The sequence below is a fragment of the Cricetulus griseus genome, chromosome 9 (genome assembly GCF_003668045.3).
Source record: "Cricetulus griseus strain 17A/GY chromosome 9, alternate assembly CriGri-PICRH-1.0, whole genome shotgun sequence".
Lineage (NCBI taxonomy): Eukaryota > Metazoa > Chordata > Mammalia > Rodentia > Cricetidae > Cricetulus > Cricetulus griseus.
This window is the reverse complement of record NC_048602.1, coordinates 12,279,579-12,297,288: the sequence shown is the minus strand read 5'-3', so window position 1 is coordinate 12,297,288 and position 17,710 is coordinate 12,279,579. Positions and strand designations below refer to the sequence as shown.

The 17,710-nt window shown below is 44.2% G+C and overlaps 1 protein-coding gene across 1 annotated transcript; it reads left to right on the top strand.

Annotated features, from left to right (window-relative positions):
* The first annotated feature begins 847 nt into the window (after positions 1-847).
* On the top strand, positions 848-7,930 carry Cyp2a17 (cytochrome P450 2A17). Its single transcript, NM_001244022.1, is given in 9 exon segments — positions 848-1,040; positions 1,305-1,470; positions 2,174-2,323; positions 2,581-2,741; positions 4,254-4,430; positions 5,637-5,778; positions 6,229-6,416; positions 6,552-6,693; positions 7,504-7,930. Coding segments are annotated over 9 exon segments (1,488 nt in total). The 5' UTR covers positions 848-860; the 3' UTR covers positions 7,686-7,930.
* Positions 7,931-17,710: the final 9,780 nt, after the last annotated feature.

Below are 17,710 nucleotides of genomic sequence, written 5' to 3'. Positions count from 1 at the left end.
AAAAGATATCCTGGGGCCAACACCAAATATCCATACCTGAGTACATGTGTTAACTCTATGATCCTTTTGGGATTTCCATATTCTTCTCCCAAGTTATCCTCATCCACAGTCATTCTTGTCTCAAGATCGGCAACCCATAGCCCTGAAGTCTCCCTTTCTCAGTTTCTTAAATTCAGGATTCTTTTCAGTGAAAGATGCCCAGGGTTGGGTATGGTGGTGTAGGCCTGTAATCCCAGGACTCAGGAGACAGACACATGTGGATCTCTGTAGTCTACATATTGAGTTTCAGCCCCACAAGTACTGTATAGGGAGAACTTGACTCAAACAAGGAAGAAAACTGACTTTCAAATTCATAGCTATTTATCCTCTATCAAGCCAATGAAATATAGGATTCTTCTCTTCTAAGACCCCAATGTCACATCATTTTGGTCCCTTCCCAGGGGAATTCAGTCCACACCGAAAGCTCTGAAGAGACTCCAATATAATTGTAATGAAGGATTTGGTTCTGGCTACTGTCTACTGTCCCATTCCCCTGAAGTGCATAGACCAGGAGAACTTCCTCCTTAGATGTCAAAAATTCAGCCTGCTCCCTGTTAATCCCTCAAGGGGTCCTCCTCCTCCTCCTCCTCCTCCTCCTCCTCCTCCTCCTCCTCCTTCTCCTCCTCCTCCTCCTTCTCTTACTCCCCCTTAATTGTTAGCTATGTCCCAAACTAGGTGCATTGCAAACTAGGTTGGGGGATGGTCTGGACATGAAATCAGACAGTTGCATAATCAAGTCCAAAGGCCACCCTTCTACACCGGGTTGCATAAAAGCAAACCAATTCAGCCATCACCACCTGTCTGTCACCCTCATCACAACCATGCTGGCCTCTGGACTGCTCCTGGTGACTGTGCTGGCCTTCCTCGTCATCCTGGTCTTGATGTCTGTCTGGAAGCAGAGGGAACTCTCAGGGAAGATGCCTCCAGGACCCACCCCATTGCCCTTCATCGGGAACTACCTTCAGCTGAACACAGAGGAGATATACAACTCCCTCATGAAGGTGCTACTGGGACGGAGATCAGTAGAATGGGGGCACAGAGGGATGCCCAGTTTTGATTGAGGCTTTGTGATAGCGTACTGATCAGGTGGGAGAGTAATTTTAGGCCAGAGGAATTTTGAAGAATCAGCAAACAATTCCTAGGCAAGTGAGATCACACATTGGGATATCCCATCTGATAGCAGTTAGAACTCCAGACAAATGAATCCCAGACCTGACACCAGGTATATCTTCTCTCTTCTAACCTTTCTCATCCACCTCCATCAGATCAGGGAACGCTATGGTCCTGTGTTCACCGTCCACCTGGGTCCTCGCCGCAGAATTGTGATACTATGTGGACAGGAAGCTGTCAAGGAGGCTCTGGTAGATCATGCTTTGGAGTTCAGTGGGCGTGGTGAGAACGCCACCTTTGACTGGCTCTTCAAAGGCTACGGTGAGGGGACAAGATACAGAGGAATGTGACAGGGGACATTTAGTGGGCATCTGTTTCCTCAGACTCCTTCTCCACTTCTCCCCACATAGCTACTTTTTGTTGTGTCAGTTCTCTGATCCATTATGTTCTATTGTTCCTGTTTCTCTCAGCTTGGGTCACCTGATCACCCACTAACACCCATGACTACTCTTGTGCCTTGGGATCCATCTGTAAGAATCCTATGCCTCTAACAGGCTCTGATCCCTTCTCCCCATTCTCACCCCATCACTCTTAGCTTATTTGATTTCTCTGGAAGCTGTCTCTCTTCCTCTTCCTTGCTTTCTTCTTCCATTGTTGGGACACCACAGAAAATCTGTTTTCCAGCCCAGTCTTCCCTCAGCAATCTCACCTCCTCCGGGATCCTCTTTGTGTCTCTCTCCTTGGTTCCCTCTCTTCCTTTGCTCAATTATAAATCTTTCACAGCTGTATCTACCCCCTAATCTCCACAGTCTGCCTTGTCCTGCCTCTTCCATGTCTCCATTGCATTAGTCCACGTTACGTCTCCCTCTTCTTACTGTCCCCTGACTCTCTCTTTTTATCTGTAGTTTTGTGGAGCCATCCACGTGCATCTTTCTCCTCTTTAAGAACAGCTCAGGGGTGGTCAGTGGTCAGCCATGCACTTTTTTTTACTTCTCTCCACCCCTCCCCACATTCAACTTCCCAGGAGTTGCCTTCAGCCCCTGGGAGAGGTCCAAACCACTAAGGCGCTTCTCCATCGCCACGCTGAGGGACTTTGGCATGGGCAAGCGTGGCATCGAGGAGCGCATCCAAGAAGAGGCGGACTATCTCCTGGAGGCTTTACAGAAGACAAACGGTAAGCAGAGGCCCTCAAATTCTCAGGATGGACCAAGGGGAAGACACCCCATGAAAAACAACACTGTGATCCAGGATGAGAACCGAGATAAGGATCCTGTTCCCCGCTGTCGGGTATAGTGTCCAGATTTTGGTGAACACCACGCTGTAGCCATTGCTCCTTTTGGATTCTCTGATACAAACTATCTGATGCTATCACCCTGGTGATGTTTTTCCTAATTCCAACGCCTCCCTCTCCTTCCCCCTTCCTACCCACAGGTGCTCTCATTGACCCCACCTTCTACCTGAGCAGAACAGTCTCCAACGTCATGAGCTCCATCGTTTTCGGCAACCGCTTTGACTATGAGGACAAAGAGTTCCTGTCACTGCTGAAGATGATGACAGAAAGTTTCCAGTTCACAGCTTCATCCACTGGGCAGGTAACGTGTTCCAGCCTTGCCCTGACACCCCCAGACCACATCTGTCAGTTCATTCACTCACAAACTGGCAATCTCCTTCCAGCAGGTACCTTCTAATTAGCCGAGCAGTGATGCCAGTACAGATATCAATACACAGTTTATAGAGGATTGCCTAAAATCAGAGCCAGCAGTGTATACACACACACACACACACACACACAGAGAGAGAGAGAGAGAGAGAGAGAGAGAGAGAGAGAGAGAGAGAGAGAGAGAGAGCTGTCTCAGCTGGGCAGGCCTTACCACCTCAAATCATGTTACTCTCTAATACAAGGTTGCAAGAGGAAGGCTCGCTGAATACAGTGGCACCCTTCAGTCTCCTAGTGCCTGGTGCTGCAAAATCCAGGTGGCTAAAATCATATGTCCTCTGTAAAATGTTCAGAGTCAGCCTACTGGACTATGTAGATGAGTGTACCTTATGTAGTCAGGGAAATACCTAAACCCAACACATTGAAGGAAAATGTCTGCACAAAATATCCCTCAAACAACTCAGTTAAAGGTCTCCCAGCACAGATCACTCACACACCCAAGTAGGGCCCTCTGTGCAGCAGATAGAATAAGCATGAAGATAAACATGTGAATATCAGGATTACCTTAAAATACTTATTTTTCAATTTTGGGGGGCAAGCATATATTGTGTATTGAGTCTATTCACCCCCATATGCCCACATTCCTGTTATCAAAACTCCTACTCTTTCTTTAATCCTCTGTGTGCCCTCTGCTTCCTAGTGAGGGTGAGAAACATGCACGCACGCGCGTGCGCGCGCGCGCGCACATGCGCGCGCGCACACACACACACACACACACACACACACACACACATATATATATATATATATATATATATATATGTACACACATGGTTTAACACAAGCATACCACACACACACACACACACACACACACACACACACACACATACATGAGCTCTCTCTCTCTCTATGTCTGGTTAAATTTATTAATACAATTATCGCTAGTTGGGCCTATTTTCCTGGAAGTGCCATAACTTGGGGTTTTTTGGTTTTTAATGATGGGAAAATAATTCAGTTGTGTATATAGATCACACTTTCTTTCTTCACTACCTTTATGGAAACTCAGGTTGATTGTATAATTTAGCTTTGTGACTATCCAGCACTAATTTAATTTTGGTATTCCTGTTAGAATGCACAAATGCAAATTCCACTAGTATATGAACAGATGTCTCCAGCTGAAGTCACCCAAACACCTAAATATCTACATAGGAAACCCCTACCCAACAACCGGTGCCTCCTACTATAGTCTCACCTGAATTCCCCAAACCTGTGTTTGTTCCCAAATCCATCTCACTTAAAAAAATTGGGCAATAGCCCTCATGCTTAAACTATAAGAAAACTGGACAGGTGACATGGACATCCCTCCTCTTAAGACAGATGCCCCATCTGTTGGGTTTTGTCCATTGACAGCTGCCTTGCTTTCTCATTCTGTTCCTACCATCAGCTCTACGAGATGTTCTCTTCAGTGATGAAGCACCTGCCAGGGCCCCAGCAAAAGGCCTTTAAGGAGCTGCAGGGGCTGGAGGACTTCATAACCAAGAAGGTGGAACAGCATCAGAGCACCCTGGATTCTAATTCCCCAAGGGACTTCATTGACTCCTTCCTCATCCACATGCAGGCGGTAAAACCAGGAGACAGGGAGCATGATGGGAGGTTCAAAGCCATAGAGGATGAAATCAGGCTCACAGAGAAGGGAGTTCACAGGACCACTCATGGCTCCACTCATTATAATCATTGTTCAACAACAGTGTTCCGTACACTTGTCCCTTATCCTCAGGAGGTGTGTACAGGCTGAGGTAGCAGCCAGGGCACAGGGCTTCCATGTTCCAGGCACTGTTTGAAAAGATTAGTTTTATTTGCTTATTTAATACCCACAAATCTTGAGTGTGGTTGTGTTTCAGCTCCCATTTTCCAAATGAGGTTTCAGCCCTGTTAATGTAGGAGACCTGTGTGGTATCACGGCAGGAAGGGCATGCATTTTACCTCAGCAACTCAGGCTAGTACTTTCAGCTAACACAGCCATGGGCCTTGCCTGTCCTCATTTCCCTTTACATCTGAATGAACTGAGATTTACTGTGAGACCTTCTCCCATCTGTTTGGAACAGAGATTGTGTCATTGGTGGTTTGGAGATAGGATCTTGCTATGTATACCTGGACTGGCCTGAAACTTGCTGTGTAGGCTAGCCTAGCCTCAAACCCATGGTGGTCTCCTGGGTCTGCTTTCTGGAGGCCAGGATTTCCCAGTGTGTGGTATGTGGCCAGAATGGAAGTTCATGGTGTTTGAAGTACAAAGAATTGTGTGTTGGACACCCATATCACAGCTCATAACCGTAAGATTCCAGTCACAGTGGATTAGATGGCACCTGATGCCCTCTTCTGGTCTCTTACTGAGCACACATAATGCTCTAACACACATGCAGGCAAAACACACATACTCAGGAAAAATAAATTTTAAAAGCTCTGTGTCTATCTCAGAAAAATTGTCTCTGATTTTCACTGACTCCTTCCGTCATGGTGTCTCTGCCATTGTTTCTCAGAGTCTTTCACTAGCCTTATCCTCCTAAATATTTCTATCATTTAAAAACTGACAAATAAATTGTCATTAAATATCAGACAATTAACTAAGCCATGAGTGACAGAAGAGAACTGAATTAGGCCACAGGATCACTTCCAAAAGTCTGGAACCTGGAGAGAACCTGGAATGACCAGGATCCCTCTTTGCTTAAGTCTGAGCCAAAGAGAAGTGAATTCGGGGGATCTGACTCAATACAGAAGGGAACTAAGACCATAAGGAGTGGGTTGGACTTGAATACTTCCCTCCCTGCAGGAGAAGAAGAACCCCAATACAGAGTTTTACATGAAGAACTTGGTGTTGACTACACTAAACCTCTTCTTTGCTGGCACAGAGACCGTCAGCACAACCTTACGCTATGGCTTCCTGTTGCTCATGAAGCACCCAGATGTGGAGGGTGAGGCTGAAAGGGACAGGAAAGGGGAGGGAGTGATATTGATATCATAGATTCTAAACTAGCTTCACTGATCTGCCACAGTTTCCCCTACCTCTCTCAAGAAAACAGACTCTCAAATAACTATCCCCTACTCTGAGGAGACACAGAGTCAGTTGGTGGGCACTGTTCTCTAGTTGTTGAATCAACCGGTGTGTTGCTCATCAGAATTTCAAAGGATCCATTTTTCTATCCCCCAGACCCTGCCTGAATCTCCTTACTCACAATTTCCACATAATTCTGATATGATCCAGTTAACAAGAACTTCCTCCAACAATACCTATTTGTTGCATGTATTGAAAATGATTGATGATATCATACACTTTCTTATGACATCCATCCAGTTCTATGTTTTGTGCTATCATCCCTATGGTGAAATTCTTGGACTCCTAAACATATCTGTCTTTTTCCCAGCCAAAATCCATGAGGAGATCAACCAGGTGATTGGCAGGAACCGGCAGCCCAAATATGAGGACCGAATGAAGATGCCTTACACAGAGGCTGTGATCCATGAGATTCAGAGATTTGCAGACTTGATCCCCATGGGCTTGCCTCGAAGGGTCACCAAGGACACCAAGTTCCGGGACTTCCTTATTCCCAAGGTGCTGACTCACCTAGTCTATAATGATCTTCAGCATTCTTCAGGGGCCTGCAGGCACCCTAACTCAACCCTCTAATCCATATGAGCTAGCAGGACACTCAACCAAATCTACCTATCAAAACTTTCTCATTGGCAGGGCACTGAAGTGTTTCCTATGCTGGGCTCTGTGCTGAACGACCCCAAATTCTTCTCCAACCCCAAAGACTTCAACCCAAAGCATTTCCTTGATGACAATGGTCAGTTTAAGAAGAATGATGCATTCATACCCTTTTCCTTAGGTAAGAGATCATTTTCTAATGCTAGGCCACTACCCCAAACAACATAGGTATCTCATCCTTAGCTCCCCTCTGATGGAACTATCTTGGAAAATTCTCTTGTTTGAACACTCAGCCAATTGGCTGAAAGTGCCATAATTCCCAAGAACCATGTATCTGAACCCTGAGGAAGTGATGGTCAAACTTTAGAGATAGATGAGGGAAAATGAAAGCTCAAACTAAGGTAGAGGTCTTTCTCAGGTCACACAACCAATTCTTAGAAAGGATATAGCAGGTGTACATGGGTGGCCTTTACCTTTAATCCCAGTACTTAGGAGGCAGATGCAGGAGGATCTCTGTGAGTTCAAGGCCAGCCTGGTCTACAGAGTGAGTTCCAGGGCACCCAGGGCTACACAGAGAAACCCTGTCTGAAAAAACAATAAAGCAACAAAAATAAAACAAAGAGTGAAAGAGAGAGAGAGAGAGAGAGAGAGAGAGAGAGAGAGAGAAGGAAGGATGGAAGGAAGAAAAGAAAGAAAGAAAGAAAGAAAGAAAGAAAGAAAGAAAGGAAGGAAGGAAGGAAGGAAATTGAGGATGTGGCTACATGACAGCCATACTGGGAGAACCTCTTTAGGGAAGGGAATCCATGTTGCACATTGTTACATCCTGGTGTGAATCAACCCACCACAAGTACAAGGGAGACTCAGAGACTAGAGCCTTCTTTGAAGGCCTCTGCCCTTACTCTCATGGAAAATACAGAATACAGCCAGGGATTTGCTATGGGTTAAAGCAAGAACTGGCTTCCATCTTCATTCCTCTGTCTCCTCTCTTTAGGAAAACGGAACTGCTTTGGAGAAGGACTGGCTAGAATGGAGCTCTTTCTCTTCCTCACGAACATCCTGCAGAACTTCCACCTCAGATCCTCACAGGCACCCCGTGACATCGATGTGTCCCCTAAAATGGTGGGATTTGGCACGATTCCACCAAACTACACCATGAGTTTTTTGTCCCATTAAGCCATGGCTGGATAAGGGAAAAAGGAAGGATGGAGACCAGCTTAGTGGGGACATGTGTAAATTAGATGGAGTCATAGGGACAGGAGAAACAGAGGACATGAATAGACTTGCTGAAGAGAGACTGTCATTTCCAAGGCAGTGTGAGAGAAAGAGGAAATTTATACTATGTTGTGAATAATGATGATGATAATTATAATAATGATACTACTACTACTACTATTAATAATAATAATAAAATAATAATAATAATAATAGAGACAATAAGTATTGTCAAGTTTATGCCAAAGGGTCCAGTGATCTATCTAAATTCTTACAAATGCTTGGGAAAGGAAATGAGTTCATGTCCATTTTGATAGTGAGGCAATTCTTGACCTTATAATATTTCCCGAGTCCAAGTTTACTGATGTCTCACCCATTTCAAGAGCTTGCTACTGCTTGGATGAATATCTGTGTGCATTGGGCTCTGGAAGATTTTCAAATATTACCATATGTTGAGAGGCCAGTCTATTGCACCTCATCCTGTTCAGAGGTATCCCAGAGCTTCAGGTGGGTGGCCAACCTGGCTCTTCCATTTGACCCATCCACACTTTGGTCTGCTTTCACAGAATTGATTACCAGGGCAACATCACCCATGCCTTGCTCATTAAAGTCATTGTGTCTGACTCAGAATCCATCCAGAGAACTGGAATCAGGCTTCTTAATAACGTCTGTGGTGGATAAGGACAGTTTTAGAGATGGTCAGGAAAACTGGCCTGAGTGTGTGCTGATTCGAGGATGTGCATGTATGTGTGTGTTTCAGGGTGTCCTGGGAATACACATGACCACATCTTCTGCCACATGTTAGTTTCCAAAGGCCTAGTGGTTGCTTACAGATCTGGGATCAGAGCCAGTAAAGAGTGAATAGCTGAGAAATGCAATCTCAACAGTAGTGGATACACAATCTGGGTATCTTTTCTTATTTTTTTTCGATGTCAGTATCAGGCAGACCCAAGAAGGAGGAGGGTAATAGGACGTTGAGATGGTGTCCTTGGGAACTCCATTGCAAATTCTCCCTGGTGGCACATTTCAACCTACATGCTTCAGATTATTCCTGGGTGAGTGAAGGGAGGAAGGGGTTGGTGGAGATGACTCATTTGGATAAATGCTTAACAAGCAATCATGAGGACCTGAGTTTGTATCTCCAGTACCCAACAAAAGTTAGGCCTGCATGCACATGTTTGTCAGCCTAACCCAAAAGGGGGTGAAGGCAGCCCAGTCCAACCAAATCAAGTTCTCTGGATTTAATCAGAGAACCTGTCTCTAAAACAAAACAGAGTGATGATGGAGAAGACATACATTGTTGACCTCTGGACTCTACCAACAATGCAATATACCTGCATACATGTACAAAAGGGTACAAACACAGAGACAGGAAAGAGGGGCTAGCTCAATTTAACATTGATACACACCTTCAGGGGAAGGGACAGTGGCTATCAAGCCTTTGTCTGAAATGGAGTCAGGAAAAAGATCTAATTACCCCTGTAATGTTGGGAAAACAAATTTAAACTCATGTAGACATGATGCAGTTTGCTGAGGCAAGGTATATTGTATCCCACCTTATTTTGCTCAGTAGCATTAGAGTACATGTCATGATGCAGGGCATCTGGAACCTTCTTTAGGGTAAGCCGCATATCAGGGCCCAAAATTTCCAAATCACTTCATAAATATTAGGTTAACTAGAGTAACTCTGATGAACAAAGTGAAATGCAGCCAGAAATCAATAGCAAATCAAAACACAAAAGCCACAAGGATAAGTAAATTAAGAAATATCCTTGCTAAATATTTTGTCTCCCTGAAAAATAAAAGGTATAAACATTATGGGCTGGCAAGACTGTGCAAGAGCACAGACTGCTCTTGCAGAGCACTTGAATTGGGTTCCCAGCACCCATGTTTAGCAGCTCAAATCCACCTGTATTTCTAGTTTCAGGGGATCCAAACCCTCTTCTGGATTCCATGGGAACCTGCATGTTTATGCACATTCACACACAAATATTTATGATTTAAAAACAAGCCATATATAAATATGCATTAATGGAGTCCAATTGATTTTTTTGATTCATGTATAAATTATGCAATGGTTTTCTTCTTTACTCCACTCTGAGCTGTTCTGGAATGTACCATATTCTCATTAGCTTTCTTTGTCAAGCCTCTTCTTTGGGAAATAGAGAAAGAAAGGGGGATTTTCTTTTGTTTGTTTTATTGTTGCTTTCTTTTACTGGGGTTAAGATGGACAAATAGTAAAAGAGATAGGACATTCTTTTTAACTTAATTTTTTAAGATGATGGCATAATAACATCATTTTTATTTATTTAAATTCTTTAGTTACTACTCATATTTACATATCCATCACCCCATTCCTTCGCCCTCCTATCTTTCCATGTCCCCCACCAAACTCCCCAAACCAACCCCCATCCTTTCCCCAGGGATAGTGAGGTCCTCCACCAGGTACCTTCAAAGTCTGTCATATTATCTGGGGGAGGGCCTAGGTCCTCCTTGCTGTATCTTGGCTGCAATAATATCCCTCCATAGGGAATGGGCTCCCAAAGTCCGTTTGTGCTCTAGGGATAAAGACTGGCTCCACTGTTAGAGGACCCGTAGTCTGTCTTGGCCTCCTAGCTGGCACCCACATTCAAATGGCCTGGATTGGTTCAATGCAGTTTCCCCAGGTTTATGACTAGGGTCTCCATGCTATCAGTAGGTCAGGTCCACTGTTTCTGCAAGGCTCTCCAGCCAACATAAATTCAGCCACATTGAACCTCCTAGAAGAGAAGGTAAGTGATACCCTTGAACAAATTGGTACAGGAGACTGTGGGAAATTACCAATATGGAGCCAGGTAGAAATACAAAGGATTTTAATAGGGAAAAGCCTTTCTTACAGAGCAACCTAGCCAGCCGGTGGGCAGCAGTCTGCACAAGCCGAAAGTGAAAACGAAACCAGCCACCTGACTGCCCCTTACTCTACATCCCCTGATCACACCAGTGTGGTCAGGCACACCTGCAGCCAGCCCCTAAGCAGGTGTGGCTACAGCATCCTCTACTGGATACCACTTTCTGAACATAACACCAATGGCACAAACATTGAGATCAACAATTAATAAATGGGACCTCTTGAAACTGAGAAGTGCTTGTAAGGCAAAGGACACAGTCAGCAAGACAAAATACCAGCCCACAGAATGGGAAAAGATATTCACCAACCCCACATCTGACAGAGGGCTGATCACCAAAATATACAATGAACAAAAGAAGCTAGCCACCAAAACACCAAACAATGCAATTAAAAGTTGGAATGCAGAACTAAATAGAGAATTCTCAACAGAGGAATCCAAAATGGCTGAAAGACACTTGAGAAAGTGCTCAAAATCCTTAGCCATCAGGGAAATGCAACTCAAAACCACTCTGAGATACCATCTTACTTCTTTCAGAATGGCTAAATCAATCACACCTATGACAATCTATGCTGGAGAAGATGTGGAGAAAGAGGAACTCTCCTCCCTTACTGGTAGGAGTGCAAACTTGTACAACCACTTTGGAAATCTGTATGGTGGTTTCTCAGGGAAATGGGAATCAGTTTACCTCAAGATCCAGCAATTCCTCTCTTGGGCATATACCCAAAGAATGCACACTCATACAATAAGGATATATGCTCAACTATGTTCATAGTAGCATTATTTGTAATAGCCAGAACCTGGAAACAACCTCGATGTCCCTCAACTGAAGAATGGATAGAGAAACTGTTGTAAATTTACACAATGGAGTACTACTCACCGGGAACAATCAAATCTTGAAATGCACAGGCATTAGAAGAAGAAACCGTCCTGAGTGAGGTAGCCCAATCACAAAAAGATAAACATGTTATGTTCTCACTCATTTTTTATGTTTAGACATAGAGCAATGGATCACTATTTTACAATCCACACTGCCAGAGGAGCTAGGAAACAAGGAGAACCCCAAGAGGAGATTGCATAGTCCCTTGAAGAATGGGATGGGGGACAAGAGCCCCTGACCAAAGTGGGAGCCCAGGGGCGGGGAGAAGGAGATAGGAAGGGAAGAAGGGGAATGGGGAGGGGAACAAGAGGACTGAGACAGGGAAGGAATAGAGGAGGGCAAGAAAGGAGATGCCTTGATAGAGGGAGACAGTATAGGTTTGGAGAAAGGTCTGGCACAGGGAAAATGTTAGGGGATTCACAGGGATGACTCCAACTAAGAAGCCAGGCAGTGGTGGAGAGGATACTATTGATGCCCTTCCCCTATAATGAGGTTGATGTTTATCTTGGTTACCATTCATAGAGCCTTCATCCAGTTGCTGTTCAAAGCAGAAACAGGCACCCACAGCTAAGTCCTGAACCATACTACTGGAATTCAGTAGTGGAGAGGGAGGAGGGATGAGCAAAGGGCATTCTTGATGGACAGACAGTAAAAGAGAGAGGAAGGCTGTATATTATGCAAATAAAGACAGAAACTCAAAGGCGGGAAGGAAACTAGAGGTGGGAAGGGGGAGGGAAGAGAAACAAGGTTAATGAGGGTGTAAATATGGTCAGATACACAACATCATAGAAATGAATAGTCTTTTAAAACTAGCAACTATGGTAAATTGCCCCCACCTGCGGGGCACCACTGGAGCTCACACCCCGATGTGCTGCAGTCACCAAAGAACCTAGAACGATGGGGATAGAACAAGGAACCACAGTGAGACAGGTTTCTGATCAAGCTGCAAAATTTTATTTTTCACAGGGACCTTATATAGGGGTGCCAAGTGGGGAGCTTGGCAGGCAGGGAGAGGTTGTTTTAAGCCATTTACCTGATAACAAAACCGTGGGGGGATGCCTCTGTGCATGAGTCCTTGAGGGCGCAGGAGGTTACCAAGGTCTCAGGGTGAAGGTGTTAGTGGATTAGAAGGGGGGAAGGGTTGCTAGGTAACCTGACCATGAAATATATCTTTCCTTTTATAAGGTACTTTATGAGCCCAGACGTTATGTATCAGGGAGGAAAGGATTGAAGGCAGCTATTCTTTTAACATAAGGGGTTATGCTGGCAGCTTCTGCCCAAGTCTCTTACAGGTCCAAGGTTACTTTTGGCATGGCCCCCGACGTCTCCCCCTTTTTTGCTTTATTCAAAGGAGAAGGAGGCAGGGGCTCGATGTTACGGTGGTGAATAATACTAGTTAAAATAAGCCATTAAGCCAGATGGTGGTGGTGCACACTTCAATCCCAGCACTTAGCAGAGGCAGAGGCAGTAGGATCTCTGTGAGTTTGAGGCCAGTCTGGTCTACAGAATGATTTCCAGGACAGTCAGAGCTGTTACACAAAGAAACCCTGTCTTGCCTGGTGTTACAAACCTGACTGTGGATTTGTTGGAAGGCCCAAGTGCTTTATGGCATTGAGTTCAGTGAAAAAATGTTGAGTCATAGAAGGGAAGGTCATGTGTAACCTCAGACCCTCCCTCCCTTCTCATTTCATATGCCAGATGCTATCCTGTGGGCAACAGTGCTAGGGTTCCTTTTACCATCAGGTCCTGCTGCTGCTTCAGCCCCAAATAAACACATGGATGGTATATTAATTATAAAACTGTTAGTCGATAGCTAGGGCTCCTTATTGGCTAGCTCTATCTTAATTATTAACCCATAACTACTAATCTACATATTTCTACATGGCCTTATCTTACCAGGGAACCTCTGCAGTGTCCTATTCTCCCAGTCTTTACATGGCATTTCCCAAGGTCTCGCTCTGCCTCCCTTTCCTAGAATTCTCCTCATCTCCTAGCCCTGCTTGTGTTCCTGTCTCTATTGGATAAACAGTGTTTTATTCCACAACCAATAAAAGAAACATATGTACAGAAGAACCCCCCCATCAGGGCAACTTCCTCTGCCATGTGCTCCTAGGACATTCTGCCTTTGACGTAGACCCCAAAGCAAGAGGATGAAATATAAATTAAAATATCCAGATAAAAACAAGTGGATCTCTACTCTTGTTTCTACTTTTTTTTTTTGAGACAGGATCTCATATATCCATTGCTATCCTGGAAATAACAGAGCTCTAACTATATCTTCCTCCTATTATATTGATTGTGTCAAGTGTTTTGTTTGAGTAACTGAGAGCTGACTAACATAAACTTCTTGGCCTTTGACAAGGTAAAGAGCTTGTTAGACAAGCCTGACCACTCTAGTTTAATCTCTAGAATCCATGAAAAGATGGAAGACCATAGTCTTTACTTTTAATATTTCTTTTTATTTTTGTTCATGTGTATGCATGAGTGTGTTTGTGAGTGTATGACTCTGTGTGCAGGTGCTGATGGAGACCAGAAAAGGGTGTTGTGTCCCCTAGTCTGGAGTTGTTGGGGTCATGAGGTGTCTGATATGGGGGCTGCTAACCAAACTCTCATCTTCTGCAAGAGCAGCAAGCACTCCTAACCACTGAGACAACCTTCTAGATCCTTCATAATCTTCTTGATTACTATCTATTAAGTAATTCCCATTCATACTGTATCCTAGACACTTCATAAAACACTTTTAGATTCTGTATTGCTGTACACTGTGGGTTTTCTCAATCTCTTTAGTACTTGGTACAAAGGATGATCACCTCTGTCCCTCAGAATGGAGCTGTGCCAAAACTTGAGTCACGGCTTCACTGAGACCCTGTGTGCTGCTGGGGATCTGTCCTTCATATGTTGATTTCAGTTGAAATGCACACAGTAGCACTCTCTTCCCTATATACCTTTTAACTTCTCAATGCTTCAATTTCCCCCTCTCTCTTTCAATCTCTCCCTCCCTTACCTTGATTTCTCTTTCACACTATAACAAAACACTCAACTTATTTTCTTACACTCACACATCTGTACAAAATATTCTGACCTTAATCCTTAAAGGAAGAGGTAACTGTAGAAACCATCATCGTTTAAGGAGTATCACCTGCTTCCTCTTCCCGCAGGAGCTCATAATCTGGGCTATGACCTCACAGCTTTTGTCTCTGGAGGAGTCTATTTTGGAAGGATTCCAGGTACTCAGATGTCTTAATTATGAGCTCTCTCTGCTCCATGATGGAGACAGCAGGAAAGCTGGAGAAAGCAGAGTCCTGGGGGCCAGAATAAAGGGGCTATGGAGGCTGAGATCTGCACAAGACAGACTGAGGACCTACAGGAGAAGGAGAAGCAACTCAGGAGGATACCAGCTGAGGTCATGACCCAGAAGGGCCAGGATGGAAATAAGTAGGCAGAGACAGAAGCACCCAATTCCACTCTGGTCCCTGAAGTCAGGAATGGGGTCTGGACATCACTAACCTGTTTGAGTAAACCAGCGGTGCTTCTCTGACAGATGTGGAACCAGACTGCTAAGAGGTCACAAGATGTAAGATCTGTTGGGAACTAAGGTCCTTAAACAGCGAGGTGACAAATATTTGCCTGGTGTGGCCAGGCATTCACACCCTTCAGGCAACACTGGGCTGTGAAATCCAAGGAAACAACACTGGAAGCTTCTGTCTCTTGGGCTCTGATAGGAAGAACTTCTTCATCTTTGACCAGAAGAACTTCACAAGGAAAGGGCTCATGCCAAGCATGCTCAACCAAGATATTCTGGGAGAGGAATGGCCTCAGGATGGATCAAGTTAAGACTTTTCTGTATTGCATATGTCCTGACCATTTCCAGAGATATTTGACTTGCATGGAGAACCAAATGATGGGTACAGGTACTAACTATTGGCAGGGAGTCCATTCCCTGAGTCTGACTGCATCTTGCAGCAGTGCTTATGAGGTGTTGTGGTCTTATTAAATTATACATCAATCACATAGCTTATGTTGACACTCGGATGCCATGTGAGGAATCTCCTCCTCTACTTCTATGCATCTCAACTGAGGAAACATAGGCCTCTTGTCTGGCAGGTGAGCTAGGAGACTTCTACACCTGGACCAGGATCACAACCTATTTTGTGTCAGAGGTCAAAGGTCATTCTGCTCTTGTTTTGATCTTGATTTAGAAAGATCAAATTCAATTCTTCCATTTCAGATAAGTCTCTGTAAAACACATAGAGTTGTAGGAGGCATGTATGCCCCTGTCCTTACAAATAAGCACTAGGACATTAAACACAGAGGGTTGTGTCTTCAAAAGAGGAGAAATATGACCTGTTTTCTACCTGAAAAGATGGGAGTGGGAATGACTAATAGCCTGGTGACTTTTGCACTGTCTATATGGCCAAGTCACACTTTTTCCTCTAGATTTTTATCATAAGCTTGTTTATCTTGGGTTGTTTCCTCAGTTAATCCACAGAACCCATATTCATGGAAAATACCAATTGTATACTTTACCAGGATTTCTATGTAGTCAAATCATAAGCTTTGTTGTGAGGCTAGTTATCAACAGGAAATGTTTTTCCAAGTTGTGCTGTGTTTAAATGTGCCTAAAATAAACTAACCAGGGTCAGACTGTCAAAGTTTGAACCAACATCAGCTAGTGAATGGCACTGAACCAGGCATATTTCTTGCCTTTCACTGATTGACACTCTGCTGGCCTTGGTGTATACAGAGACATCCTCCACCACCCCACACCCCCACCGCAAAAGAGTGTCCTTGGAAACTAGTTTGGTGAGTTGGGAGTCAAGATGAAAAAGCCACTTCTCAGCTAGGGGTCTTCAAGAGGAAAAAGTCAGAATATTAGGCAAACAATCAGGACCCCAATCCGTTCACTATCCTAGGATGGATGGTCCCTCACTGTGCCTTAGAGCATGCAAAACTAGATTTCCTTTCTTCTTCTATGGAATAAGGAGCTACATTCTACTGATGTCAGGTAACAAGGCCCTGTAGACGAGGAAGCCCTTGTTCTGTCAGCATCAACAAATTCTTCCATACCACAGGCAGGATCAGCTGTTGTATGAGATATTCATGTCCTCTCAAGACTCCAGGTAGGTAAGGGCTGACACCCACAGACTGTCAGGTGCCAATAGAGCTGTGTGTGACTCTCACCAGTCTCCTCTGAGTGGATAAGCACTTGAATTCTTAAGTAGATATGAGGTTATTCAAAGTTTTATTTATTTTACTTCAGCCACTGTCAATTGTATTTCTTATCGAAAATGAACATCTAGACTGATTGTATCATCAAATTTTATTTTATTATAATTTCACACTATTAGCATCTCACTTTTTATTTTATTTATTTTTAATTTATTTTTCATTTGCATACCAACCCATTTTCCTCTCCCTCCCCTTTTCTACCCCTCCTCTCTTCCTTCCCACTCCACATTTATTCCTCAGAGGGGGTAAGGTGTTCCTTGAGGAGTCTACAAAGTCTGGCATACCAAGTTGAGGCAGTAACAATCCCCTCTCCTATATCAAGGCTGAGCAAGGCATTCCACCACAGTGAGTGAGCTCCAAAATGCCAGTTCATTTCCCTGGGATAGGTCCTGGTGACATTGCCATCCCCAAACAGATCAAATCATGTAACTGTCATCCCCATTCAGAGGATCTAGTTTGGTCTCATGCAGATTCTTCATTTGTCAGTCCATAGTCAATGGGCTCCCACTAGTTCTGATCAGCTGTGTCTGTGATTTTCCTCACCATCGTCTTGACCATCCCTTGTTCATGTGATCCCATATCCCTCTCTTTAACCAAACGCCAGAGCTCAACCCAGTGCTGGCTTTGGGTCATTGAATCTGCTACCAGCAGTTACTGGATGTAGGTTCTATGATGACAATTAAGGTAGTGACTAAACCTGAGAAAAGGGGAATGCCTGTTCTGACACCCTCCTATGATTGCTAGGAGTCTTACCAGGGCTCATCCTTGTGGATTCCTGAGTATTTCTTTAGCAACCCCATAATGGCTCCTTCTATTAAGATACCTTTTTCATTGCTCTGCCTCTCCAACACTTTCCCAACTCAGTCTTCTTGATCCCTCCCATTACTTCTGATATAGTGCAGTTTGTCTCCCCCAGGCATGTCCTGGACTAAATGCCCAATTCCAAATGAGAAGATACAGTGTAGAGAAGATACAGTGTAGAGATAAGTACA